Below are 27128 nucleotides of genomic sequence, written 5' to 3'. Positions count from 1 at the left end.
CCCTCTCCATCGCCCTCTCCATCGCCCTCTCCATCGCCCTCTCCATCGCCCTCTCCATCGCCCTCTCCATCGCCCTCTCCATCGCCCTCTCCATCGCCCTCTCCATCGCCCTCTCCATCGCCCTCTCCATCGCCCTCTCCATCGCCCTCTCCATCGCCCTCTCCATCGCCCTCTCCATCGCCCTCTCCATCGCCCTCTCCATCGCCCTCTCCATCGCCCTCTCCATCGCCCTCTCCATCGCCCTCTCCATCGCCCTCTCCATCGCCCTCTCCATCGCCCTCTCCATCGCCCTCTCCATCGCCCTCTCCATCGCCCTCTCCATCGCCCTCTCCATCGCCCTCTCCATCGCCCTCTCCATCGCCCTCTCCATCGCCCTCTCCATCGCCCTCTCCATCGCCCTCTCCATCGCCCTCTCCATCGCCCTCTCCATCGCCCTCTCCATCGCCCTCTCCATCGCCCTCTCCATCGCCCTCTCCATCGCCCTCTCCATCGCCCTCTCCATCGCCCTCTCCATCGCCCTCTCCATCGCCCTCTCCATCGCCCTCTCCATCGCCCTCTCCATCGCCCTCTCCATCGCCCTCTCCATCGCCCTCTCCATCGCCCTCTCCATCGCCCTCTCCATCGCCCTCTCCATCGCCCTCTCCATCGCCCTCTCCATCGCCCTCTCCATCGCCCTCTCCATCGCCCTCTCCATCGCCCTCTCCATCGCCCTCTCCATCGCCCTCTCCATCGCCCTCTCCATCGCCCTCTCCATCGCCCTCTCCATCGCCCTCTCCATCGCCCTCTCCATCGCCCTCTCCATCGCCCTCTCCATCGCCCTCTCCATCGCCCTCTCCATCGCCCTCTCCATCGCCCTCTCCATCGCCCTCTCCATCGCCCTCTCCATCGCCCTCTCCATCGCCCTCTCCATCGCCCTCTCCATCGCCCTCTCCATCGCCCTCTCCATCGCCCTCTCCATCGCCCTCTCCATCGCCCTCTCCATCGCCCTCTCCATCGCCCTCTCCATCGCCCTCTCCATCGCCCTCTCCATCGCCCTCTCCATCGCCCTCTCCATCGCCCTCTCCATCGCCCTCTCCATCGCCCTCTCCATCGCCCTCTCCATCGCCCTCTCCATCGCCCTCTCCATCGCCCTCTCCATCGCCCTCTCCATCGCCCTCTCCATCGCCCTCTCCATCGCCCTCTCCATCGCCCTCTCCATCGCCCTCTCCATCGCCCTCTCCATCGCCCTCTCCATCGCCCTCTCCATCGCCCTCTCCATCGCCCTCTCCATCGCCCTCTCCATCGCCCTCTCCATCGCCCTCTCCATCGCCCTCTCCATCGCCCTCTCCATCGCCCTCTCCATCGCCCTCTCCATCGCCCTCTCCATCGCCCTCTCCATCGCCCTCTCCATCGCCCTCTCCATCGCCCTCTCCATCGCCCTCTCCATCGCCCTCTCCATCGCCCTCTCCATCGCCCTCTCCATCGCCCTCTCCATCGCCCTCTCCATCGCCCTCTCCATCGCCCTCTCCATCGCCCTCTCCATCGCCCTCTCCATCGCCCTCTCCATCGCCCTCTCCATCGCCCTCTCCATCGCCCTCTCCATCGCCCTCTCCATCGCCCTCTCCATCGCCCTCTCCATCGCCCTCTCCATCGCCCTCTCCATCGCCCTCTCCATCGCCCTCTCCATCGCCCTCTCCATCGCCCTCTCCATCGCCCTCTCCATCGCCCTCTCCATCGCCCTCTCCATCGCCCTCTCCATCGCCCTCTCCATCGCCCTCTCCATCGCCCTCTCCATCGCCCTCTCCATCGCCCTCTCCATCGCCCTCTCCATCGCCCTCTCCATCGCCCTCTCCATCGCCCTCTCCATCGCCCTCTCCATCGCCCTCTCCATCGCCCTCTCCATCGCCCTCTCCATCGCCCTCTCCATCGCCCTCTCCATCGCCCTCTCCATCGCCCTCTCCATCGCCCTCTCCATCGCCCTCTCCATCGCCCTCTCCATCGCCCTCTCCATCGCCCTCTCCATCGCCCTCTCCATCGCCCTCTCCATCGCCCTCTCCATCGCCCTCTCCATCGCCCTCTCCATCGCCCTCTCCATCGCCCTCTCCATCGCCCTCTCCATCGCCCTCTCCATCGCCCTCTCCATCGCCCTCTCCATCGCCCTCTCCATCGCCCTCTCCATCGCCCTCTCCATCGCCCTCTCCATCGCCCTCTCCATCGCCCTCTCCATCGCCCTCTCCATCGCCCTCTCCATCGCCCTCTCCATCGCCCTCTCCATCGCCCTCTCCATCGCCCTCTCCATCGCCCTCTCCATCGCCCTCTCCATCGCCCTCTCCATCGCCCTCTCCATCGCCCTCTCCATCGCCCTCTCCATCGCCCTCTCCATCGCCCTCTCCATCGCCCTCTCCATCGCCCTCTCCATCGCCCTCTCCATCGCCCTCTCCATCGCCCTCTCCATCGCCCTCTCCATCGCCCTCTCCATCGCCCTCTCCATCGCCCTCTCCATCGCCCTCTCCATCGCCCTCTCCATCGCCCTCTCCATCGCCCTCTCCATCGCCCTCTCCATCGCCCTCTCCATCGCCCTCTCCATCGCCCTCTCCATCGCCCTCTCCATCGCCCTCTCCATCGCCCTCTCCATCGCCCTCTCCATCGCCCTCTCCATCGCCCTCTCCATCGCCCTCTCCATCGCCCTCTCCATCGCCCTCTCCATCGCCCTCTCCATCGCCCTCTCCATCGCCCTCTCCATCGCCCTCTCCATCGCCCTCTCCATCGCCCTCTCCATCGCCCTCTCCATCGCCCTCTCCATCGCCCTCTCCATCGCCCTCTCCATCGCCCTCTCCATCGCCCTCTCCATCGCCCTCTCCATCGCCCTCTCCATCGCCCTCTCCATCGCCCTCTCCATCGCCCTCTCCATCGCCCTCTCCATCGCCCTCTCCATCGCCCTCTCCATCGCCCTCTCCATCGCCCTCTCCATCGCCCTCTCCATCGCCCTCTCCATCGCCCTCTCCATCGCCCTCTCCATCGCCCTCTCCATCGCCCTCTCCATCGCCCTCTCCATCGCCCTCTCCATCGCCCTCTCCATCGCCCTCTCCATCGCCCTCTCCATCGCCCTCTCCATCGCCCTCTCCATCGCCCTCTCCATCGCCCTCTCCATCGCCCTCTCCATCGCCCTCTCCATCGCCCTCTCCATCGCCCTCTCCATCGCCCTCTCCATCGCCCTCTCCATCGCCCTCTCCATCGCCCTCTCCATCGCCCTCTCCATCGCCCTCTCCATCGCCCTCTCCATCGCCCTCTCCATCGCCCTCTCCATCGCCCTCTCCATCGCCCTCTCCATCGCCCTCTCCATCGCCCTCTCCATCGCCCTCTCCATCGCCCTCTCCATCGCCCTCTCCATCGCCCTCTCCATCGCCCTCTCCATCGCCCTCTCCATCGCCCTCTCCATCGCCCTCTCCATCGCCCTCTCCATCGCCCTCTCCATCGCCCTCTCCATCGCCCTCTCCATCGCCCTCTCCATCGCCCTCTCCATCGCCCTCTCCATCGCCCTCTCCATCGCCCTCTCCATCGCCCTCTCCATCGCCCTCTCCATCGCCCTCTCCATCGCCCTCTCCATCGCCCTCTCCATCGCCCTCTCCATCGCCCTCTCCATCGCCCTCTCCATCGCCCTCTCCATCGCCCTCTCCATCGCCCTCTCCATCGCCCTCTCCATCGCCCTCTCCATCGCCCTCTCCATCGCCCTCTCCATCGCCCTCTCCATCGCCCTCTCCATCGCCCTCTCCATCGCCCTCTCCATCGCCCTCTCCATCGCCCTCTCCATCGCCCTCTCCATCGCCCTCTCCATCGCCCTCTCCATCGCCCTCTCCATCGCCCTCTCCATCGCCCTCTCCATCGCCCTCTCCATCGCCCTCTCCATCGCCCTCTCCATCGCCCTCTCCATCGCCCTCTCCATCGCCCTCTCCATCGCCCTCTCCATCGCCCTCTCCATCGCCCTCTCCATCGCCCTCTCCATCGCCCTCTCCATCGCCCTCTCCATCGCCCTCTCCATCGCCCTCTCCATCGCCCTCTCCATCGCCCTCTCCATCGCCCTCTCCATCGCCCTCTCCATCGCCCTCTCCATCGCCCTCTCCATCGCCCTCTCCATCGCCCTCTCCATCGCCCTCTCCATCGCCCTCTCCATCGCCCTCTCCATCGCCCTCTCCATCGCCCTCTCCATCGCCCTCTCCATCGCCCTCTCCATCGCCCTCTCCATCGCCCTCTCCATCGCCCTCTCCATCGCCCTCTCCATCGCCCTCTCCATCGCCCTCTCCATCGCCCTCTCCATCGCCCTCTCCATCGCCCTCTCCATCGCCCTCTCCATCGCCCTCTCCATCGCCCTCTCCATCGCCCTCTCCATCGCCCTCTCCATCGCCCTCTCCATCGCCCTCTCCATCGCCCTCTCCATCGCCCTCTCCATCGCCCTCTCCATCGCCCTCTCCATCGCCCTCTCCATCGCCCTCTCCATCGCCCTCTCCATCGCCCTCTCCATCGCCCTCTCCATCGCCCTCTCCATCGCCCTCTCCATCGCCCTCTCCATCGCCCTCTCCATCGCCCTCTCCATCGCCCTCTCCATCGCCCTCTCCATCGCCCTCTCCATCGCCCTCTCCATCGCCCTCTCCATCGCCCTCTCCATCGCCCTCTCCATCGCCCTCTCCATCGCCCTCTCCATCGCCCTCTCCATCGCCCTCTCCATCGCCCTCTCCATCGCCCTCTCCATCGCCCTCTGTCATTTGCTGTCTGACAGAATAATTACAATGTCATTGGCGAACTTCAAAGTTTTTATTTCTTCTCCTACTCCAAAGTTTTCTTTTGTTTCCTTTACTGTTTGCTCAGTATACAGATTGCATAACATTGGGGATAAGCTACAACCGTGTCTCACTCCCTTCCCAGCCACTGCTTCCCTTTCATATCCCTCTACTCTTTTAACTGCCATCTGGTTTCTGTACAAATTGTAAATTGCCTTTCGCTCCTTGTATTTTACCCCTGCCACCTTCAGAATTTGAAAAAGAGGTTTCCAATCAACAGTGTCAAAAGCTTTCTCTAAGTCTACAAATGCTAGGAATGTAGGTTTGCATTTCCTTAATCTATTTTCTAAGATAAGTCGTAGGGTTAGTATTGCCTCACATGTTCGAACATTTCTACGGAATCCAAACTGATCTTCCCCGAGGTCGGCTTCTACCAGTTTTTCCATTCGTCTGTAAAGAATTCGCGTTAGTATTTTGCAGCTGTGACTTATTAAACTGATAGTTCGGCAATTTTCACATGTGTCAACATGGTATTACATGGTAGTAATTTTTAAAAAGTGTAGTAGAGGATTGTTACATAAATTGTCAAAGATTTGTAATGGACTTAGTTGCTTCTGGAGTGTTTTAGCTGCTGCTTGATGTGATATGGCTTGCAGGTGGAACACTAGTTGATGTGCTGACTCAGCGTACAACACCGCTACCACCAGACATAGTCTGTCGTGTGTTCTGGCAGACGTGCAAGGCTGTACAGCACATGCACAGTCAGCAGCCCCCTATTATTCACAGAGATCTCAAGGCAAGTGATGAACATAGTTTAAAAAAGTAGATTTCAGTTCTTTCATCCCTCCTGCCTCACCTGTACATGCAGTAATACAGCAATAAACTGTTTTGTTAGCAAAAAAGGAAGAGTTATTGTGAAGTCTATAATACTGAGTGTTCCATTTGTCTGATGATGCTTGTGCAGTGCAGTGCAGTAGATGCCGAGCATTGAGCACTCCATTGCCTGTGATCAGATGCCGTGTCGCCCACCTACTGCTGCGGTACGACAGGACTACATTTAAAATATAAGAAAATAAATTTTGTACTTGCCCATGTCACACAAGGAGATGCTGGAACTGCATGCCATAATTTTTCACACATTTCTGCATCTGTTCAAGACATTATTAATCACACAATGTAATTCTCTCTGAGATATTGAATTAATTGATTTGGAGATATTATCCTTAAGTTCCTCTATTGTGTGAGGATTTGTTTGTACACTTTGTCCTTCAATGCACCCCACAAATAAAAATCTCATGGAGCTAAATCGGGACTTCTTCTAATCACATTTTCATCGAACACATTGTGAATTGCATGCAAAGAAACGTTAGCCATATGAGCCCTTCCTGATAGTGTTGGAAAAATGCGAAGCTTCGTTCTCTTCCACTCAGTTCATTAAAATAGGTCACAAAATGTTTTACACATATCTTTCACTTGTAACTAAGTCATTAAAAAAATTGGGCCTATTATTCTGTCATCACTAACTCTTTTACAATCATGAAGGGGTTCATCATGAAGCATAACAGGTCTGAGTTCAGGTGTTTTGGGAATTAACATACCCGTGTAAATGGAACCAAGTCTCGTCTGAAAACAGAGTGAGGTAAGGATCCATTTCACCATCATGCACTTGTTTTAAAACCCATTTGCAAAACTTAACCATCTGCACAGGATTGCCAGGTTGAAGTTCTTGTGCTACTGTTACTTTATAGGGCCTTAGCACCACTTTGTACAGGGGTGCTCAATATTTGTGTGTTTTCTGCAAAAGACTTCTAAGAGACTTTATAGGGGAATTTTCCAGGTGGTATGCAATGTCATCGAGACAAGCTTCTGTGAACACTGTACATAATTGTTTATGCTTCGTGTCCTGAACACTTCCCGTTTCATGAAATTTATTCACTAATTTGTGAACTGCATCTTGACTTGGAACTCGATCTCCTGGAAACTTCTGTTCAAACAATCTCCTACCAGTACAAGTGGACTCTGTAACAAACTTGTGAAATTGAATAATTAGCTCTTGCCATTGTTGCATTCTCAAACTTCACTGTTACGCTTGTGATGCCTGTTTCTTGCTCGAATGACACTGGCCGAAAAGGCGCATGTATCTGTACAGCCTTCAGGCTAAAAAAAAAAAAAAAAAAAAATAGGGGCCATAATACAGCCCCGAAGGACTTATTCGACCAACAGGTGTGGCTTCCATGGCCAGCGTGCAATACCCCAAGCATGCAGTCATCAGATAAATGGAACAGCCTATATTTTAATGAACGTGATCAACAGCTGATCAGAATAATTTCCACATTTCCCTTTCATTAAACAATGTTTTTTTTTTCCTTTCGTGGGAATGTTTAGAACTGAAGATAGGACAATTAATCACTCTTTCATTAAAATACTGTGCTTTATTTGGTATTGCTTGAATATTAAATTCTTTCTTACATAATTATAAAGAACACTGGAAAATTCAGAATGCTGTAAATACAACCATTGTGTACAAGGGAACTCATGAATAACTAATAAGGTATGCCAAAGAGAGTGCTTCCATAAAGCTTTTAAAAATTAATAAATGAAGAAAATAATTGTGCACTTGTGATATTATTTTATAAAGAACTACTTATTTAAAATCTTGAACACGGCAACAGTCAGCAGCTATAGAATTATGGATGCAATGGGAATCATACAGCCAACAAGCTGCACATCAAAAGTTTATTCAAACTTTCAACTAGGTTTCAACGGTTATAAACCCGTCTTCATCAGAAGAAGTAACAACTCCTAGAAATAGGATATATTACAATCAGTACATGGAAGTCATATGTGCAAAAAAATGAAACATCTAAAATAAACTTAAGTTTTACATATTGAGTGACAAGAGAAACACTTAGTCAACAGTAAAATGATCCATATAAATGCTATGGTATCCATAAGGCATAGTCAGCAATAAAAATTATCGATGTAAAATATAAAGGAGATGTCCATCAGACAGACAACTAACAGGATGGAAGGGACAAGCCAGCAGGAAACTTATGCCCAGATGGGACTGACATAAGAATGGTGCCAGCCAGAAAAGACACGTGACATGTCAATAAAATTACATTGCAATAACATTACAGAAACAGTAACATAACAAGAATTACAAAAAACATATAAACTTCATTTGCATACGTTTATTGGCATTTTACTAATTTTTATTATGTTACTGTTTCTGTAATGTTATTTTAATGTAATTTTATTAACAAGTCAGGTGTCCTTTGTGGTTGTCACCACTTCTTATGTGAGCAACATCTCTGCATAAATTTCCTATTGGCTTGTCCCTTCTGTCTTGTTAGTTGTTTGTTTATATGTTCAATGAACATCTCCCTTAGATTTTACTTGGATCATTTTTGCTGTTGAGTATACCTTATGTCTATGCCATAGCATTTAAAGGAATCATTTTACCGTTAACTAAGCATTATGACTTTGTTTCTCTTTTCACTCAATATGTAACATTTAAGTTTAATTTAGACATTTAATTTTGCTGCAAGTATGACTTCAATGTACTGGTTGCAATATATTCTGTTTTTACATGGTATTACTTGTTGTGATGAAGATGGGTTTATATTTGTCAAAATCTAGGTAAAGGTTTGAATAAACTTTGATGTGAAACAGGTTGGCTATATGATTCCCATTGTATCCAACAACTTTTTTGTTGAATAGTATTTTCTCTGCAGTATTTCTCAGCTTATTAAAACTCTTTGATGGTGCCTTAAATGGATTAACACTGTTTCATATGTCATGTTAATTCTACTAACATGAACTGTTGTTCACTGTAAGTGTATATTTGAATCTGAAAGGAGGCAGTATTTGAGGCCTGATGAGTCAGTACTGTGAGCACAGTGAAAATCATTACTCATGGCAGCTTAATATGATAACTGAAACACTATCAAAATAGCATTCAAAAGATCAAAGGAAAAACCTAGCTGGATATCCAGTAGCAATTAGACCATTGTACTCACTTCTTGAATATTTAGTCAAGCAATCCAAAACTGTGTGACGCATCTGAGAGTGAAATTTAAAAAGTTACACTGAGCGTTGGACTATTGCACTGGATTCTCCCTCTGAAATTAAGTTAGTAATGGGGTAACATGGGGAATAACAGGCCACATTGTATTGTAAATTAAGAGATTGAAAAGAAAGCAACACTTCATACAAACAGGTACATCTGAATTCAAGGGAAGTATAAAGCTAAAATAAAGGTAATGGGTTCTCGTTCAGAAAGTATACTATACTTTGATCCGATTACATGTTTGACTGCACAGATTCATCTGTGCACACAAGGTTAAAATGAAGCACTTTATGCTTTACTGTTCTATCACGTAGGAATTGACACACAACAGCAAATGGGGAGAAAATAATTTTTAACTGAAATAACTAGATAATTTCTGGAAACAATGTAATCTGCTAAAGACAAAAAGTACAAGTAGAAACCTGCGAAACTAAGTAGTTACATATCTATAAGGAATTATGGTATATTTATTTTAAAATATTGTCTATTCAAGATGTTGATAACTTAAAGATTTGTAATATTTCTCAAAATAGATAGAAAACCTACTGATTGGCGAGGATGGCATGATCAAACTGTGTGACTTTGGCAGTGCAACTACTGTATCATATCATCCAGATCCTTCCTGGTCAGCTAACCAGAGATCACTTTTAGAGGAAGAGGTAAGAGTGCTGTAAAATCAGCTAACCTATCAAGTGTGCTAATAAAACTGCATAAGGGACATTATAGTGTTTGAAAGATCAGCTTTAGATATTAACTGAAAAAGTGCAGCTCTAAATTTTATTTTGAAAATGTGTTAGTAGTAGTAGCAGCAGCACAGCTAGAAGTGGTGTGAAAGCTAGTGCTGTTTTCTGCTTTGTGTGTTCCTTTGTGCAAAACTGGAATAGGTTCAGGAAATTTCTGGTTTTGGAGCTTCTGAAAACGTCCTGTCAGAAGGATGTTTATTGTTCAGCTGTATAGCTGTGACTTTAAAATCATCTAGGTACTAGCAAGTGATTTATTTGTACATAAAAATTCCCTCCATGTTTCACACACTGGGCTGCATTTGAGGTTTTTACTGATGTATTTTAGTTCTTATATCTGAATTTTGATGTTTATCCATTATTCTATTCATAAGTTTTGTGGCATCCTTGAGGCCAAAAATAATTAATATGGGAGTGGATTTCCCATTACTACAACCCAAAGACCGTGTCCTGGTGCTACTTTGTGTGCTGAGTCTTCCTCAGTGTGCTCTGCCAATAACATTGACCTACTTTATTATAAATACAAAAGAAATGTTTGGGTAAAATAAGATAATTCATATGCAGCTGTTCATGGTATTGCAGAATTGTGCCATTAGTAGAATATTATGATGCATGTCTCATCAGCATTTACTGTGCTGTAAGAGTGTATCTTTCTCCCTTTATTAAAGTTCCTCTAAAGTTGGAAGTCACTTGAGGTTCTGTAGTATTACATATTTTTAAAGAGAAATAATAAATCCTTTTCATTTGAAACACACAATTGTATTAGGACCTACTAGGTCCATTGAAGTCATTAAATTCCCAAATATTTTCGATGCTTGCAGAAGTGCTCTCTCCCATAAAACTATCACTTAACTGAGGAAAAAGTATATAAGAAAATACTATTAATGTAGAAATATTTGTAATAAATCAACATGTAGTGTGTTAGGTCACATGTTAAGCAATAATGTGGGAGATACACAGATTAAAAAACTATTTATGTCATAAAATACGAACAGTCCATTCTTTACAGACATGAGAGAAAGACTCTCTGTTCTAATTAAGAGCTGACAATCAAAGTTTCCCATTCCCCTAACCTTCTTTCTTGGGATAATTATTCTGTTCACCAATAGAGCTGTAGCTGTTAAGTCTCTTACTGCTAGCAATGCTGTCATTACAACAAGATAGGAACACTTAAATAAATCATGTTTTATTTCATAATTGCCAGTTGAAACGATATAAAATGTAGATTGGCAATGGCAAGGAAAGCATTTCTGAAGAAGAGAAATTTGTTAACATCGAGTACAGATTTTAGTGTCAGAAAGTCATTTCTGAAATTATTTGTGTGGAGTGTAGCCATGTATGGAAGTGAAACATGGATGGTAACTAGTTTAGACAAGAAGAGAATAGAAGCTTTCGAAATGTGGTGCTACAGAAGAATGCTGAAGATTATATGGGTAGATCATGTAACTAATGAGAAGGTACTGAATAGAGTTGGGGAGAAGAGGAGTTTGTGGCACAACTTGACTAGAAGAAGGGACCGGTTGGTAGGACATGTTCTGAGACATCAAGGGATCACCAATTTAGTATTGGATGGCAGTGTGGAGGGTAAAAATCATAGAGGGAGACCAAGAGATGAATACACTAAGCAGACTCAGAAGGATGTAGGTTTCAGTAGTTACTTGGAGATGAAGAAGCTTGCGCAGGATAGAGTAGCGTGGAGGGCTGCAGCAAACCAGTCTCTGGACTGAAGACGACAACACAACAACCCAATTGTTAGTTAGCGTAATAAACTTGGCTTTGTCTAAGGATTCTTCCCTAAGATCTTTAATGTGCATCCCAATTAAAGAGCAGTTTCTCCACCATTACAGTTCGCAGCTCATGGTGTCGTGGCTGACATTGCTGCCTGTGGATTACAGGTTCCCGGGTTTGATTCCCGGCCGGGTTGATCATATAAAATTAATTGTTGGTGAGGTGGGTGCCAGGTTGAGATTCATTGGGAGAGTCCTTAAAAAATGTAGTCCATCAACACTCGTTCGAGCTATACTTGAGTATTGCTCATCAGTGTGGGATCCACACCAGGTCGGGTTGACAGAGGAGATAGAGAAGATCAAAAGAAGAGTGGTGCTTTTCGTCACAGGGTTATTTGGTAAGCGTGATAGCGTTATGGAGATGTTTACCAAACTCAAGTGGCAGACACTGCAAGAGAGGCACTCTGCATCGCGGTGCAGCTTGCTGTCCAGGTTTTGAGAGGGTGCATTTCTGGATGAGGTATCGACTATATTGCTTCTCCTACTTATACCTCCCGAGGAGATCACGAATGTAAAATTAGAGAGATTCGAGCGCGCACGGAGGCTTTCCGGCAGTCGTTCTTCCCGCTAACCATATGCGACTGGAACAGGAAAGGGAGGTAGTGACAGTGGCACGTAAAGTGCCCTCCGCCACACACCGTTGGGTGGCTTGCGGAGTATAAATGTAGATGTAGATGTATGGTGGAGTGGTAGCAACATTGTGTGTCGAGGTTAGCAAGTGACTGTCAATCTTCGCAGCAAATATTGACACTCACTTGCTGATTGTATATGTATACAATAGCCGAAAACCCCCCCAGGGGGTCCACAACTCTTTTATGGATACGTGCGTAGCGAGCACGGGACCCCAAGCTAGTGTGGCCCTCCTTCCTTTCTGGGCTGCATACCTTCCTTTTCCACATCCTACCTTGAAGGCAGCAGAGGATCAAGTAGGTAAAAAGATGAGGGCTAGTAAAAATCCTTGGGTAACAGAAGAAATATTGAATTTAATTGATGAAAGGAGAAAACATAAAAATACAGTAAATGAAGCAGGCAAAAAGGAATACAAACGTCTCAAAAATGAGATCGACAGGAAATGCAAAATGGCTAATCAGGGATGGCTAGAGGACAAATGTAAGGATGTAGAGGCTTATCTCACTAGGGTAAGATAGATACTGCCTACAGGAAAATTAAAGAGAGCTTTGGAGATAAGAGAACGACTTGTATGAATATCAAGAGCTCAGATGGAAACCCAGTTCTAAGCAAAGAAGGGAAACCAGAAATGTGGAAGGAGTATATAGAGGGTCTACACAAGGGCGATGTACTTGAGGACAATATTATGGAAATGGAAGAGGATGTAGATGAAGATGAAATGGGAGATACGATACTGCATGAAGAGTTTGACAGAGCACTGAAAGACCTGAGTAGAAACAAGGCCCCCGGAGTAGACAACATTCCATTGGAACTACTGACGGCCTTGGGAGAGCCAGTCATGACAAAACTCTACCATCTGGTGAGCAAGATGTATGAGACAGGCGAAATACCCTCAGACTTCATGAGGAATATAATAATTCCAATCCCAAAGAATGCAGGTGTTGACAGATGTGAAAATTACTGAACTATCAGTTTAATAAGTCACAGCTGCAAAATACTAACACTAATTCTTTACAGACGAATGGAAAAACTAGTAGAAGTCAACCTCCGGGAAGATCAGTTTGGATTCCGTAGAAACACTGGAACACGTGAGGCAATACTGACCTTACGACTTATCTTAGAAGAAAGATTAAGGAAAGGCAATCCTACGTTTCTAGCATTTGTAGACTTAGAGAAAGCTTTTGACAATGTTGACTGGAATATTCTCTTTCAAATTCTAAAGGGGGCAGGGGTAAAATACAGGGAGCGAAAGGCTGTTTACAATTTGTTCAGAAACCAGGTGGCAGTTACAAGAGTCGAGGGGCATGAAAGGGAAACAGTGGTTGGGAAGGGAGTGAGACAGGATTGTAGGCTCTCCCCGATGTTGTTCAATCTGTATATTGAGCAAGCAGTAAAGGAAACAAAAGAAAAATTCGGAGTAGGCATGAAAATCCATGGAGAAGAAATAAAAACTTTGAGGTTCGTCGATGACATTGTAATTCAGTCAGAGACAGCAAAGGACTTGGAAGAGCAGTTGAATGGAATGGACAGTGTCTTGAAAGGAGGATATAAGATGAACATCAACAAAAGCAAAACAAGGATAATGGAATGTAGTCGAATTAAGTCGGGTGATGCTGAGGGAATTAGATGAGGAAATGAGACGCTTAAAGTAGTAAAGGAGTTTTGCTATTTGGGGAGTAAAATAACTGATGATAGTCGAAGTAGAGAGGATATAAAATGTAGACTGGCAATGGCAAGGAAAACGTTTCTGAAGAAGAGAAATTTGTTAACATCGAGTATAGATTTAAGTGCCAGGAAGTCATTTCTGAAAGTATTTGTATGGAGTGTAGCCATGTATGGAAGTGAAACATGGATGATAAATAGTTTGGACAAGAAGAGAATAGAAGCTTTTGAAATGTGGTGCTACAGAAGAATGCTGAAGGTTAGATGGGTAGATCACATAACTAATGAGGAAGTATTGAATAGGATTGGGGAGAAGAGAAGTTTGTGGCACAACTTGACCAGAAGAAGGGATCGGTTGGTAGGACATGTTCTGAGGCATCAAGGGATCACCAATTTAGTATTGGAGGGCAGCGTGGAGGGTAAAAATCGTAGAGGGAGACCAAGAGATGAATACACTAAGCAGATTCAGAAGGATGTAGGTTGCAGTAGGTACTGGGAGATGATGAAGCTTGCACAGGATAGATTAGCATGGAGAGCTGCATCAAACCAGTCTCAGGACTGAAGACCACAACAACAACAACAACAACAACGTGGTTTTGCAGAAGAATTGAATTTTGTTTTTATGGCCTCCGATGTATTATGTTCTTGCTTAGGAGTCAAGGGCTGTGTGGGGGAGGGGGAAATTGACTCTTACTGCTATCATATTCTCATATTGCACAAAAGTCTTGGTTGTTGACATCTGTACTGTATAAAAAGCTGAGGAAAAAAATTATGATGAGAGAATGGCATTGAATTCATTTAAAATATTTTTAGTTTCTGTTATGTAGATATGTGTTGTGGAATAATGCAGATAAAGTATCAGTTTGATCTGCAGAGTAGCTTTCATTTAATAGATTTATAAAGTAAATATATTGTAAGGCTCTTTCAAACAGATTAATTGTAATACCGTGCCTTCACAAAGTTGTTTGTTTTTTATTATTGCCAACAAATAGTTGAAGGTTTGTAAGAAGTAAATGACTTGCTCATAAATATAAATTCCGCATCAGTTCTGTTTGAAGATGATACTTCTGTTTTAATTGAGGATGACAATGCAGAAAAAATTCTGGGCTCCATCATAAGCACACTGGGATACCTTAGAAAACTGGTTCCATTTAAATGGGTTGAAACTGAACATTGCAAAAACCCATATGGTACATTTCAAAATAAAATATTCAAAATGTGTGCAACTTGAAATACAACATAAAAATCAACCTATGAAAGAAGTTGACACAGTCAAATTCCTGGGTCTAAATGTGGACGAGAACTTAGCTGGAATACACATATTGACTTCCTATCAAATAAACTAAGCAGTTTTGCATTTGCAATGCAAATACTAGCAAATTCCACTGACTTGAGTACACAAAAAATTTCTTATCATAATTATTTGGAATCTGTCACTAGATATGGGATAATTTTCTGTGGAAGTTCAAGTAGTGTATCTCAAATACTGAAACTGCTAAAGAAAATTATCTGATACATGTGAATCCTAACTGTTTCCTCAATATACATTTATGAAATTATAATCTTCCTACACAGCAGAAAAAAAAAATACTTGAGGAGAATCATTTTAACCATACATATAACACAAGAAATAAAATAATTTTATTCTGCCCACGCACCAGTTGAAATTATATGCACAGACTCCACAGTATACAATGACGACAATTTATAACAAGTTAATGGGCAAAAACATAATTAGTATGAAGCTAGAAATTTTAAAAACGTGGCTACGGCAGATTCTGTAGGAGAAATGCTACTATTCAATAGAAGAATTCATAGAGGATGAAATGATCATTTGAACAAGGGGTAATTAAGTGTTAGATTGTATTGTCTGTATGTATAACAAAATTGTATTATTATTATTTATTATGCTGTGTGTTGACATCAGCTGTTCTTTGTTTATGGTGAAATTTTACTTCAATTTGACTAGTCCTCTGCACCTGAATCAAATTATTTAGATTATGTACATTATGAGACAAATAAACAACAATTCATAATATGCTTTTGCTTTCTCAATGCATAGGAAATAAGGGGCTGAAATAAAATGATTGTATGTCTTGTGGAAATTATCCTTAAAAATAATCCCAAATCTGTGATAACTGGTGAAAATGGCATGAGAGTTCACATCCTGGATTAAGCATATGTGAAGCAACTGGCACCATAAGCACGCCAGAAGACAGAGGACTTTACATTTTACATGAAGAATTAGTTATAATGTCAGTGATGCATGTATTGAATGATGTCTAAAAACAAATACAAAAACAAATTTCGCAATGGTTTTTAACCATTTAAAACGAAATCAAACAGATTTTATGCAATGATTTGTTACTTGGACGAGACATGAGTCCACTACTTGTTGCCAGAAATTGAACGGCAATCAAAGCAGTAGGTGGAATTCAATTGCACCTACCACGTAGGCTGTGGTCTGTGTTTCCTAGGGTATGAAAGGGAAGCATCTTATTTATTACCTTGCAAAAGTGTAACAAAATTTTTGGTGAATACAACCAAAATTTAGGATCACCTGGATGAAAAAAATGAGAGAGTGCCTTGATTGCAAATGAAAAAATCAGGGCCATAGAGAAAGTCAACAAAAGTGCTTTGACAGTATGAAATTTGATGGATTTAAATATGAGTTCTTTGAAAATTAATCCTTTCCCCACACCTAAAGAAGTAAAACAATTTCATTTTACTGAAGTTATGGTAGCTGTGAATGAATATTTGGTAGAACTTTCTGAATCACTTTTTTGGAATTTGGAAAATTTTGAATATTGATTAAAAAAGAAAGTTATGTCAAAGCATAGTTTTTAGTTAAATACACAGTATTTTGTTGCCAGACTGAAAAATTTTCATCTTGCCCTTGTATTTGTAAGGCAAGAAAATATAGATTTTGTAGAAATTCCTTGCAATTTACCCACCATTGATGACTTGAAGGTGTCATTTCATTAAAAATTAGATGCTTTTGTTTCCTTGCTGAGCTGGCCAGTCAGTTAATTGTTGAACTATTATATTTATGGGTATAAATTTTGTGTGTTTGCTGCTTGTCTTTGATTGTTTATTTAATTTTAATTAATATTAAATTATTTCCTTTCTGCAGATGGCCCGTTACACAACACCCATGTACAGGTCTCCAGAGATGGTAGACACTTGGAACAACTATCCTATTACACAGGCATCAGATGTCTGGGCACTAGGATGTATTTTGTACACCTTATGTTATATGAGACACCCATTTGAAGATTCAGCCAAACTGCGCATAATAAATGGCAATTATACAATTCCAAGTAGTGATGCAAAATATTCATGTTTCCATGAAATAATTAGTAAGTATGACTTTACAAGTCAAACATCAAATGAAGTCTGTAGTCAGTAGAGTATTGCAGATTAAAAATATTTTCCGTATTGCTGCTTTCATTCTTCAAAGCTTGTAGTATTAAAATTGAAAGTTTGTATAACTTTACAAAGTGTGTAATCCTAATAAACTGCTCACTTTTGATGTAAACAGTAAGAAGTTCTGGTTGGTATAAATATCTGTAAAAGAAAAAGACAATCCACTCTGACTTCAGACAGAATTGAAAGCTGTAACTAATGAGAACTAAACATAGATGTTAGATATAACACAGCAGACAAACATATAGAGGATTTTGCAGTTTTCCATGGAGTGGCGAAATGGAGGTAGATGGAGGAGTGGGATTTAAATATATGTCCATATTTTTTTCACTGGAATCTATTGTACAAAGAGTAATTAGCATCAAATACAAAACAATTTTTCTTCTTACTAAATAACAGAGTACAATAGAAAGTACTTAGCTAAACTTAATATAAGTCTGAACCTGGTTCATGCATCAATAAAATAATGTATGTAGGCACTTACTGTGAGGAGGAGGGGGGGGGGGGGGGGGAGAGAGAATCAGCAAAAACAGTGTGATTTGACATAGATCTTGATGAAATTCTTGAAATCTGTCTCTTCACTATGCGTGCCAGTAAATAATACTGTGTCAGAAGGAAGATAGGGGTTAACACTCATTGCAGTGATGACATTGAAGTAGTTCAGACTGAACAAGGATAGGGAAAGAAATTGGCCACAGAAGTTATATCAGTAGTTTTGTGATGATGAATGAATGAATGAATGATGCTAGCAGTTTATAAATGTCTGTGTATATAGTGGTATACAGACATAAGTAAAGAAATGTATGCAGTGCCAGTGTGTAGGTACACACTGAATGTGTTTATTTTGCTCTTTGTCAAATCTGAAAGCATGCATTATATTGTGTAATTATATTAATAAATGCATGGATTCATTGCATTCGTACAGAAGTAAAGTTTTGAGGGGTAACTGTGACTCTCCAAGTACTAGATATGAGATTTTTCCACCAGAGCAACACAGACCAACCTTTTCTTCATTCCATTGCAGTACCTTATAGTACCTACATGTTTTGATCCATCCCCCTAACATGGCTAATTTATGATTAACATAGTGAGTTAATAGATCAAAAATGCAGCCTCGTCAAAGGCCTCCCATGTTCCACTTTTAAGGGATGATATCTCACTTTTGTACAGTCCTTAAATGATGCTGTAATTGTGAGTCTTCAAGAGTCTCAGAAGCTTAAGAACTGCATGACGCTTAATGTCTAAAATGCGATGAGCTTGTCACTGTTCTTCTGTCTCTCTAGCTCATAAGACCACCTGATCATTCTGCACTAAAGTTCTGACACACCTGAGATTACTCTGAGGTTTAGTGGCCTTGAGCAACTTTCGCAGCTTGAGCTCTCTTAGAACCATGTGCAAAATCAGTCTTTTTGTTTGCGAGGCTTATCATAGGCTAATGTTTTTAAGTAGGGTTCTCGGGCTTACCGTCGGATTTTATTGCTATATCTCTCCTCAGAATCTCCAGTTTTGACAAGTGATATTGGAATTCAGTATCGTAAATCGCGCATGCAACAACATTGGATTTCCACTATCACGGAATGATCTATAAACACTAAGTCGCCGACCATCATCCAGTGTTGTATGCATCCCACTCTTGTACACCATATTTAAAAGTGTTGACAATGCTCAAAAAGATAAAACTTCCTAAAGTAGCCTGTGATTTTCCTCAGGGATCAAACTATTTCCATATCAAAATTCAGTTCAAAATCGGTTCATCTGGTATTGTCATGAAGACGTAACAGTTACTTTCGCATTTAGTAGTACTGCTATTAGTATGAAAGTATGGATTAAACACAATGAGAATTGAATAAGCATTGTATTGATAACAATGTTGAATTATATTACATAGATCAAACCAACCAATAAAAGCATTTTCACACATACACATATCTAAAAAGTTTTGCATCACCTCAGTTCTGAGAGTTCCAGAATCTGTACAGGAAATTGGAGTAGAGATCAACATAAACATCATTTCTGCCCTTTTTATTGTTCATCAAAACCACACATTACATGTTGTACCACCATACAGCAAGACCCTCAGAGGTGGGGGTCCAGATTGTGGTACCTCTAATACCCAGTAGCACATCCTGTTGTATGCCGGTATTCATCATGGCATACTATCCACAAGTTCATCAAGGCACTGTTGGCCCAGATTGTTCCACTCCTCAATGACAATTCGACATAGACCCCTCAGAGTGGTTGGTGGGTCACATTGTCCATAAACAGCCCTTTTCAACCTATCCCAGGCATGTTCGATAAGGTGTCTAAGGCGTTCAGCCTGACAAGGTTGCCTCCAAACACATCTCTGATGATTGTCTGCTTGAAGGCATATGCAACACTCATCAGTGAAGAGAACATGATGCCAATCCTGTGCAGTCCATTCAGCATGTTGTTGGGCCCATCTGTACTGCACTGCATGGTGGCATGGTTGCAAAGATGGACCTCACCATGGACGTCAGGAGTGAAGTGGCACATCATGCAGCCGTAACAAGATGTCCTGTGGTTGCACAAAAAGCATTATTCAACATGGTGGTGTTGCTGTCAGGATTCCTCCGAGCAGGGTGTGCATAACCCGGGACAATGGGGAGATCTGGGAAAAACCTGGGAACTTTTTGTATCCGGTAGAAAACTGGGAAAAACCTGGGAATTTTTTCATTGTTTTAGTTCGCAGTTAAATTTTCATAATTTTGGCTGGTAAAAACCAATACTCTAACAAAGGATATTACTTTATCCCGCTACTGCAGAATAGTACTGCAGCAATAACACATGAACGAGAGAAAACAACGAAAATAAAACTTCAGTTGCAAAGGAAATGCGATACATACAACAACAAAACACAGTGCTCATACAAGCGTCTGCCAACAGCAAAATGTGTCAAAGGCTTTAGGAGGACTATGCAATGCTTCATAACAATAAATTGCCTTTGGTGAGTGTGACGTCACAACTCTTCACATCGAGGCCCACAAGAAAGACAGGCCACTGCGCGTACGTCACAAAGGTAGGCCTAAGTGCTCTTGCCCTTGCTCACTCAGCTCAGCAGACACCGCGTTTTAACACCATTAACTCGTAACTAGCTGTAAACGAGAATGGCATCTTCTACTGGAATCTGCTATTATGAAGTCTTACTGTTTATCAGACCTCGAACGATCATCCATAGACGTAGTAATAATTTGTTATGGCTGTACTGTGGTACAACCAAATTAAAATTGTGCCATTATGATTATCGGTTGCATGAGGCATCATATCAAGATGTAATTCTCATTAGTGTGTAAACACCTAACCTTGATTTAACAGGTTTAGAAATGCATTTTGTCTGCTGAGCTGAGCGAGCGAGCACGCGAACTCTGGCCTATCCTCCTGACGTACGCGCTGCGACCTGTATTTCTCATGGGCCTCATGTTTACATTAAATTCGTTTTAGCAGTTGCGAGTAGGCTCATTGGCATACACAGTTGAGTCGTGCATGAGTAGTACCTTTTCCCGCTTCTGGCTACAGAAGTGTGGCTGTTAGCTGTATAGGCAGTGGCAGCAAATTCATGTTCTTGAGGGGGGGAAAAACCATGTTTCACAAAGTGCCTAGCCTCCAGTGCATGTTGGTCTATCAATTATTCGTATAATTTTGAAACGCATCCCTCTTGATTTTTTAACTTTTTTTAACACATTCTAAGTTGATTTCTGAAAGAATCATAAGTTGATTTTTCAATACGTGCGTAGTGTACGTGATGTCTGCCAGAGGAATCCCGGTCGCATCTAGAAATAAACTTTGCTGGTGACAAAACAGGATGGAGCTATAAGAGCTGAGCGGAATAAAGCCAAACGTGTGAATGCCAATTGGTGTTTGTTAAGTGGTTGACTGCGTTTTCGAATGATGAGCTTTGTTATAATTACTAGCGAAATCCATAGATTCAGACTGCCAGAGTGGAAATAAATGACAAACAGGAATAACAGATAAGAAAAATTTCATATTATCTTCATGGTGTACCCAAGAAAACAAAATTTTGATAGAAATGTTTTGGCTAGATCACTACACTAGTAAGGGCCAGTTGTACAGTCCCCGGCTAGCATTGCACGAACACCTAATAATGCCTAACAGGAGAATAAACGCGGGATAACTAAACTGATGATGGTTATGGTAGAGTTAGTGAAGTTAACCAGAGAGTGAGTCTTGACAATGGCAGGAATAATTACAGAATTAGTGATGACAAGATTATTTGTTAGAATGAGGACGGAGAACAACACACAAGTTACAAATGAATATGAAGATTCCAAATTTATACAAACATTTGGTACTACTACTTTTCGATCTCGTGCTTGAGAAGCTCGAGCGTATGAATGAAATGTGAAACTTTTTCCTAACATAAAGCTTTTTGCTTTTAGCAGGCCTAATAGGCATTTGATATTGGTATTCTGTTGTGCTATAAAAATGACCATTTGTGCCAAAACAGTCTCGTTTGTTTGGTGTGTGTTACAATTGCTGCAATATTAGACAGGTCTTTTTCATTTCATAGGCAATAAAGAGTGCAGATTTTCTGAAAAGCTCTTTTTCTCCGGTTACAAATAACCCCATCCAGTTTTAATTCCGAGGTGTTTTTTTAAATAGAGCGGCAGGATGTCAATCCGGACAACGGGGAGCAGGAGAGTCACCACAGGACAGTTTTAATTTCCACTGTCATAAATATAGTTTGATGGCATCCATTACAAAATGTACATGTTTGAATTCCACAGAGTGAAATACAGTGATGTGCGATAGAAGAATGCCATGTGAAAAGGCGTGGCACTGCACTTCGGCACTCTGGAAACCAAATAACATGTCTTACATTTCCTCGAACATACATGTTTTATGTATCAGACTGTTCTGAAAGATGTGCACTAAAAAATGAATATTTTTTGAAAAGTCAATTTTTTAAATTTTTGGTGTCCTATCTAAATGGTTGGTGTGTGTGTGTGTGTGTGTGTGTGTGTGTGTGTGGGGGGGGGGGGGGGGGGGGGTGTTGGAAATGTTGTAGATCTGAGGCAGATGCGCAGAGCAGTCAGAGTTGTAGTGGGGAGGTGGGTAGTCTCCCCGTCACTCATGTTTACATTTAGTGATTTTGCTGTTTCCTCTTCATTTACTGTTCTCATATCAAATGAAAACAGAAAAGTTTTCAGTGTCTAGGAGCTATCAAGAGAATTAAAATACATTCACATAATTACAGAGGTCTAAAATGTTATTAGTTTCAGATCTTTCTTTACTTCCACCTTTCTGACAGTCAAGCATTAATTGCCTTGCAGAACAATGAAGTTATTGTTGTCGGTCTGCTAAAGAAATTTGGCTTTCATTAATCTTTTCCACTGAGGCAGCCAATTTATTTGAAAGTGTTTAATTCCACACTATTGGCTAGTTTCAATTGTTCACTGCATTTCAAGTGCCTGTTTTCATCTTCTAGCACATATCACATTATGCCATAATAAAGAACCAAACATGAGATAATACAGTACTGGTGCTCCAAAAATATGTACATCCCGAAAACCAAACCAAAGCTTAATGTCAGGTTGAGGCCTACTTCAGTGGGAATCTGGAGATGCCAATGTGCGCTATAAGCCAAATTATGCATTTTAGTATGGTTCATAAAATTCTGATGCTCTTGCAGTATCCTCTGATGTCTTATTTATTTTTCTTCTTCTTCTTCTTCGCGGATGAATCACTTAGGACCACGTGTAATCAACATTTGTTGGCCTTCCTTTTCGCCCAGTATTCCTTCATAAACAACGAATGGACTAGCTTTCGTTGCATAGACCATGTATGTCGGTCAGTTTTTCTCTCTTCTTCCTCAAAACCCCGTGTGTTTGTGATTTTTCTGATTTCATTTCTATCATGTAGATTTGGAGACCCCAATTCTCTCAGGTCTTTTTCTGTCTGTTTGTACCAGTTCGGTCTTGTAGTTTTGTTCTTTAAAAATGTATGGATTTTGTGCGTTAACCTGTTTGAGTCCATTCTTTCTAAGTGCCCCATGAATTGGATTCTTCTCATGCGTATTGTGTTTGTTATTTTGGAGATATTTTTATATATTTCTGCATTGGGTTTTGGATAATGTACCCCATCTTTAGTTCTTGGTCCTAGGATTTTCCTCATTATTCTACATTCTTTCACTTCTAATTCCTCTTTTAGTGTTCTGTGTTGAAGGTTTAGTGTCTCAGATGCGTAGAGAGCTTCGGGTCTAATTGCTGTTGTGTAGTGTCGTATTTTGCAGTTCCACGAGAGACTCTTTTTGTTGTAAATGTTTTTTGTTAACTGAAACGCCGTCTCCATTTTCTGGACTCTTGATCTGACAGATTTCTTTTCATTACAATTTTCTGCAATCCATTCACCTAAATATTTAAATTCTTTTACTCGAGAGATGTAGTTATTACCAATTTTGAGATCAGAAGGTGCTTCTTTGACGTCAGTCATAAATTTTGTTTTTTCAAATGTAATTTGTAATCCTATTTTAGCTGCCTGTTCTTGTAATAATTCTAGCTGTTTCTGTGCATCGGTAATGTCTTGTGCGATCAGCGCCATGTCATCAGCAAATGCTAAACAGTGCAATTCTATGCCCTTATGTCTTGGTCCCAGTCTGTGTGCTGGTGCACCTGCTTTTTTCCATTCTCTAACAACTTTTTCAAGAGCACAATTGAAGAGCACTGGGGACAGTACATCCCCTTGTCGTACTCCTGTGTCTATTTAAAATTCTGTGCTCAATTCTCCCATAAATTTTACTTTGGATTTGGTCTCTGTGAGTGTTTCTTTTATGATGTTTGTTGTCTTTTGATCTAGTCCAAATTCTGCTAATACTTCAAAAAGGGATTCTCGGTCTATACTGTAATATGCTTTTTTAAAGTCGACAAACGTGATGACATAACTTTTGTTTGAAGTACTATGTAAATATTTCATTGAGTTTTTCAAGTTAAGGATTTGTTCTACGCAAGATCAACCTTTTCTGAACCCACCTTGGTATTCGCCTAGTTCTGAATCCAGCTGAGGTTCTGCGTGGTTTAGTAGAGCTTTAGACAGAATTTTGTATGTTATTCACAATAAAGAGATTCCACGATAGTTGTTGGCGTCTGTTTTACTTCCTTTTTTGTACAGAGGATGTATGATTGCAGTCTTCCAATCTGTGGGGATTTTTTCAGTTTTCCAGATTTCATGTATAATTTCTTTGAGTTTTGCAATAAGATTTTCTCCTGCATTTTTCCATAATTCTGCGATGATTTGGTCTTCTCCTGATGCTTTGTTATTTTTCAGTGACTGAATTATCTCTTTAATCTCTTATTAACTTGGTGGCTTTGAGTCTTGGTTTCGTTGTATACGATGGAACTCAAATTTTTCTGCAGGCTTTTCACAATTCAGTAATTTAGAAAAGTATTTTGCAAGAATTTCACAGTTTTCGGTGTTGGTATGAGCAATTTCCCCATGGTCATTTTTGAACTGGAGTGATGGAGGAGTACTTTGTTAATTTTTGTTTGAATACTCTGTAGAAATTTTGGGAATTGTTTTTCTTGAAATCATTTTCTATGTCTCGCAATTTTTTGTCTTCATGCTGTTTACGGACTGTTCGTATTGCTTTTGTGACTGTTTTCCTGGTATCTTTGAGATCTTCCAGGGTCTATTGATTTTTGTTGCACAACCAATTTTGCCATGCCTGTTGTCTGAGATTTATCAGTTGGTCACACTCATCTGTACACCATGGGTGTTTACGTGTTCTTGTTTGCGGTGCTACAGTTTCAGCTGCATTTAAAAGTCCTGCTTGCAGTTGTTGCCAATTTTGTGGTTTTAAATTTTGCGTTTCTTTTGTAAATTGTTCATTGCCATTTATCTTTTGTACATCATATTTACGGTGTGGAGATTTCTTAGTGAATTTTCTTTTTTCTGGAATGACATCTAGGGAGAATTTTGTTGGGTAATGGTCAGAATCTAGGTCTAGTCCATTAAGGACTTTAAGTTTCATGATTTCTGCTGTATTTACGCGGGAGATCATTACATGATCCAACTGATATTCACCTAGTAATGGATTAGGTGAGATCAAAGTTTTCGTTTCCGAGGCTCTTTTCTTGAAAAATGTTGATTTGAAAAATAGGTCATGGTTTTTGCAGATTTCAATGAGTCACATGCCATTCCGGTTGGTCTGTGTATGCCCTGACCATTTACCTACCCAATATCGATATTTCTTTTCTTTACCGATTTGTGCATTGAAATCGCCCATAAGGATTTTGATATGGTTGTTTCTTTTATGATATAATGTAAGATCTTTCAGGGTTTTACATGTACTAACACACAGTCTTCTGCGTTATCATAGCTGCGCACGTGTGGTGAAGTCTGTTATCTGGCGCTGTCTGGCAACTGCTGAAACGAACCTATTTCTAGCAAGTTACGGGAAAGTATTGCAAATGGTGATTTGAAAAGCGTTAAGCATAGTTTACACGACGACATTGGGTTGCGCCACTCGTTGCGTGGAATGAGTTGCACGCAAATGGTTTCATATATGACTATAGACACGGCAACACAAGTATACACTTCAGTTTCATTGTTTTGTGGGTTCCTGAGTCGTGCCTGAAATTAAAGTTTTAACAGTTGCACATTGCATGAGTTGTGATGGAGTTAAAGCTTGTTGCGTGGAATTGCTGCATAAGAAAAAATAAAATACGTGTTTCAATTCATGGCTGGATGAAGAAAAGACATCAGCTCGGTTGCTCAGGTACAAGAATTGTTCACATTTCTTCTAAATAGAGTTAATTATGCGATAAGAAAAAAATACTATAATGCATGAAGCAGTGTCGCCAGAACTGAAATTATATATCACATTGTGTGCATTACAGTCGAGAACAATTGGCATGTTAGAAGATGCAGTTTTAGTTGGTGGTGATGCTTTTTCATGGCGCATTAAGAAGAGAATAGTTTGCAAACAACTGTCTTGAAGATAATTTGCAGTGGCAATATTTCCAAATTCAAACATACGTGAATGGGGAGCACTGCTGTGACATTTTGAGTAGATGAATATTGAATAAAGAATGCAGCTTCTTGATTTCTGTAGCCTTCCCTCCTGTCAACAATATTCCTCAAAAAATTTGGCCAACTTAAACGATGGGATTTTAGTCTTGCAGGTGAGAGCATTTCCACAGCCAGAATTGTAGTTGGTTGTATTTTTCTTAATTCAGCTGTATATGTTTTCCTAATTAAGTAAATTTTTCCCTGCATTGTCAAACCATCTGTGTTCTGATCGCACATGATGTGATTTTTGTAATCAACGTCACTGAAATCCCACAGACACCTATACAAAGCACGGACATCCAAAAAGCAAACATTATTCTCTGTTCCTCACTTCATACTTCAGTTTGTCTGCACTCTATGAACACACATAACCTCAATACTCGTGCAACTAGTGTTGCCAAAGCTTGAACACACCGAAAGTGTTTAGTTTCACCAACGAGTTTGGGAAATGCACGGCGTGTATGCCCAGTGGCCGGTAGCACAGTTGCCTGCAACCTAGTGTCGTCGTGTAAACTAGGCTTTACTTTCAAAGTAAATTTCTTATTACGCAAGATGAATTATATGTGAGAACATACATTGAATTTCTAAAATCACAGAGCGTTTGACTCTCATATAAAAATCAACTCTTTGAGGACGAGCCATTTAGAAGAATTTCAAGCCCAGAAGATCAAACATTTATGTCGTTATTAAACATTTTACTGGCACATATGTGTGATGTATCTTAAGTGTAAAATGCGCAAAAATGATCAACATTATATGTGAAAGCTTAGCTTCTCTTGCAACTTATCGATGTGTAGATAGTGGGGAGGCAGCATGGTAATAAGGACGATAAATAATCACTTGCACTCTCATCACTTACTATGAATGCTTTTATTCTCTTAGCATATACACAATGCGTGTAGCATAGAGCTTGTACTACAGAGAACTGATCTGTCATATATACAGTTGTTCTTGCTGCGGTAGGGTAGTGATATTATTTGAGGGGGGGGGGGGGGGGGGGGTGAGCCAGTGCAGT

At 42.5% G+C, this 27128-nt stretch overlaps 1 protein-coding gene across 3 annotated transcripts in view; it reads left to right on the top strand.

Annotated features, from left to right (window-relative positions):
* LOC126476428 (cyclin-G-associated kinase) overlaps positions 1-27128 on the top strand; it is a 264992-nt gene that overhangs the window by 15196 nt on the left and 222668 nt on the right. For all 3 annotated transcript variants that reach the window (XR_007586987.1, XM_050103541.1, XM_050103542.1), the window contains exons 5-7: positions 5411-5550; positions 9360-9485; positions 16779-17004. Coding sequence is in view for 2 of the 3 variants with exons in the window: in XM_050103541.1 (XP_049959498.1) it covers positions 5411-5550; positions 9360-9485; positions 16779-17004 (492 nt within the window). In the remaining variant the exon portion in view is untranslated. The remainder of the gene's footprint in view (positions 1-5410; positions 5551-9359; positions 9486-16778; positions 17005-27128) is intronic.

The sequence above is a fragment of the Schistocerca serialis genome, chromosome 1 (assembly GCF_023864345.2).
Source record: "Schistocerca serialis cubense isolate TAMUIC-IGC-003099 chromosome 1, iqSchSeri2.2, whole genome shotgun sequence".
Classification (NCBI taxonomy): domain Eukaryota; kingdom Metazoa; phylum Arthropoda; class Insecta; order Orthoptera; family Acrididae; genus Schistocerca; species Schistocerca serialis.
This window is presented reverse-complemented; position numbering and strand designations above follow the sequence as displayed.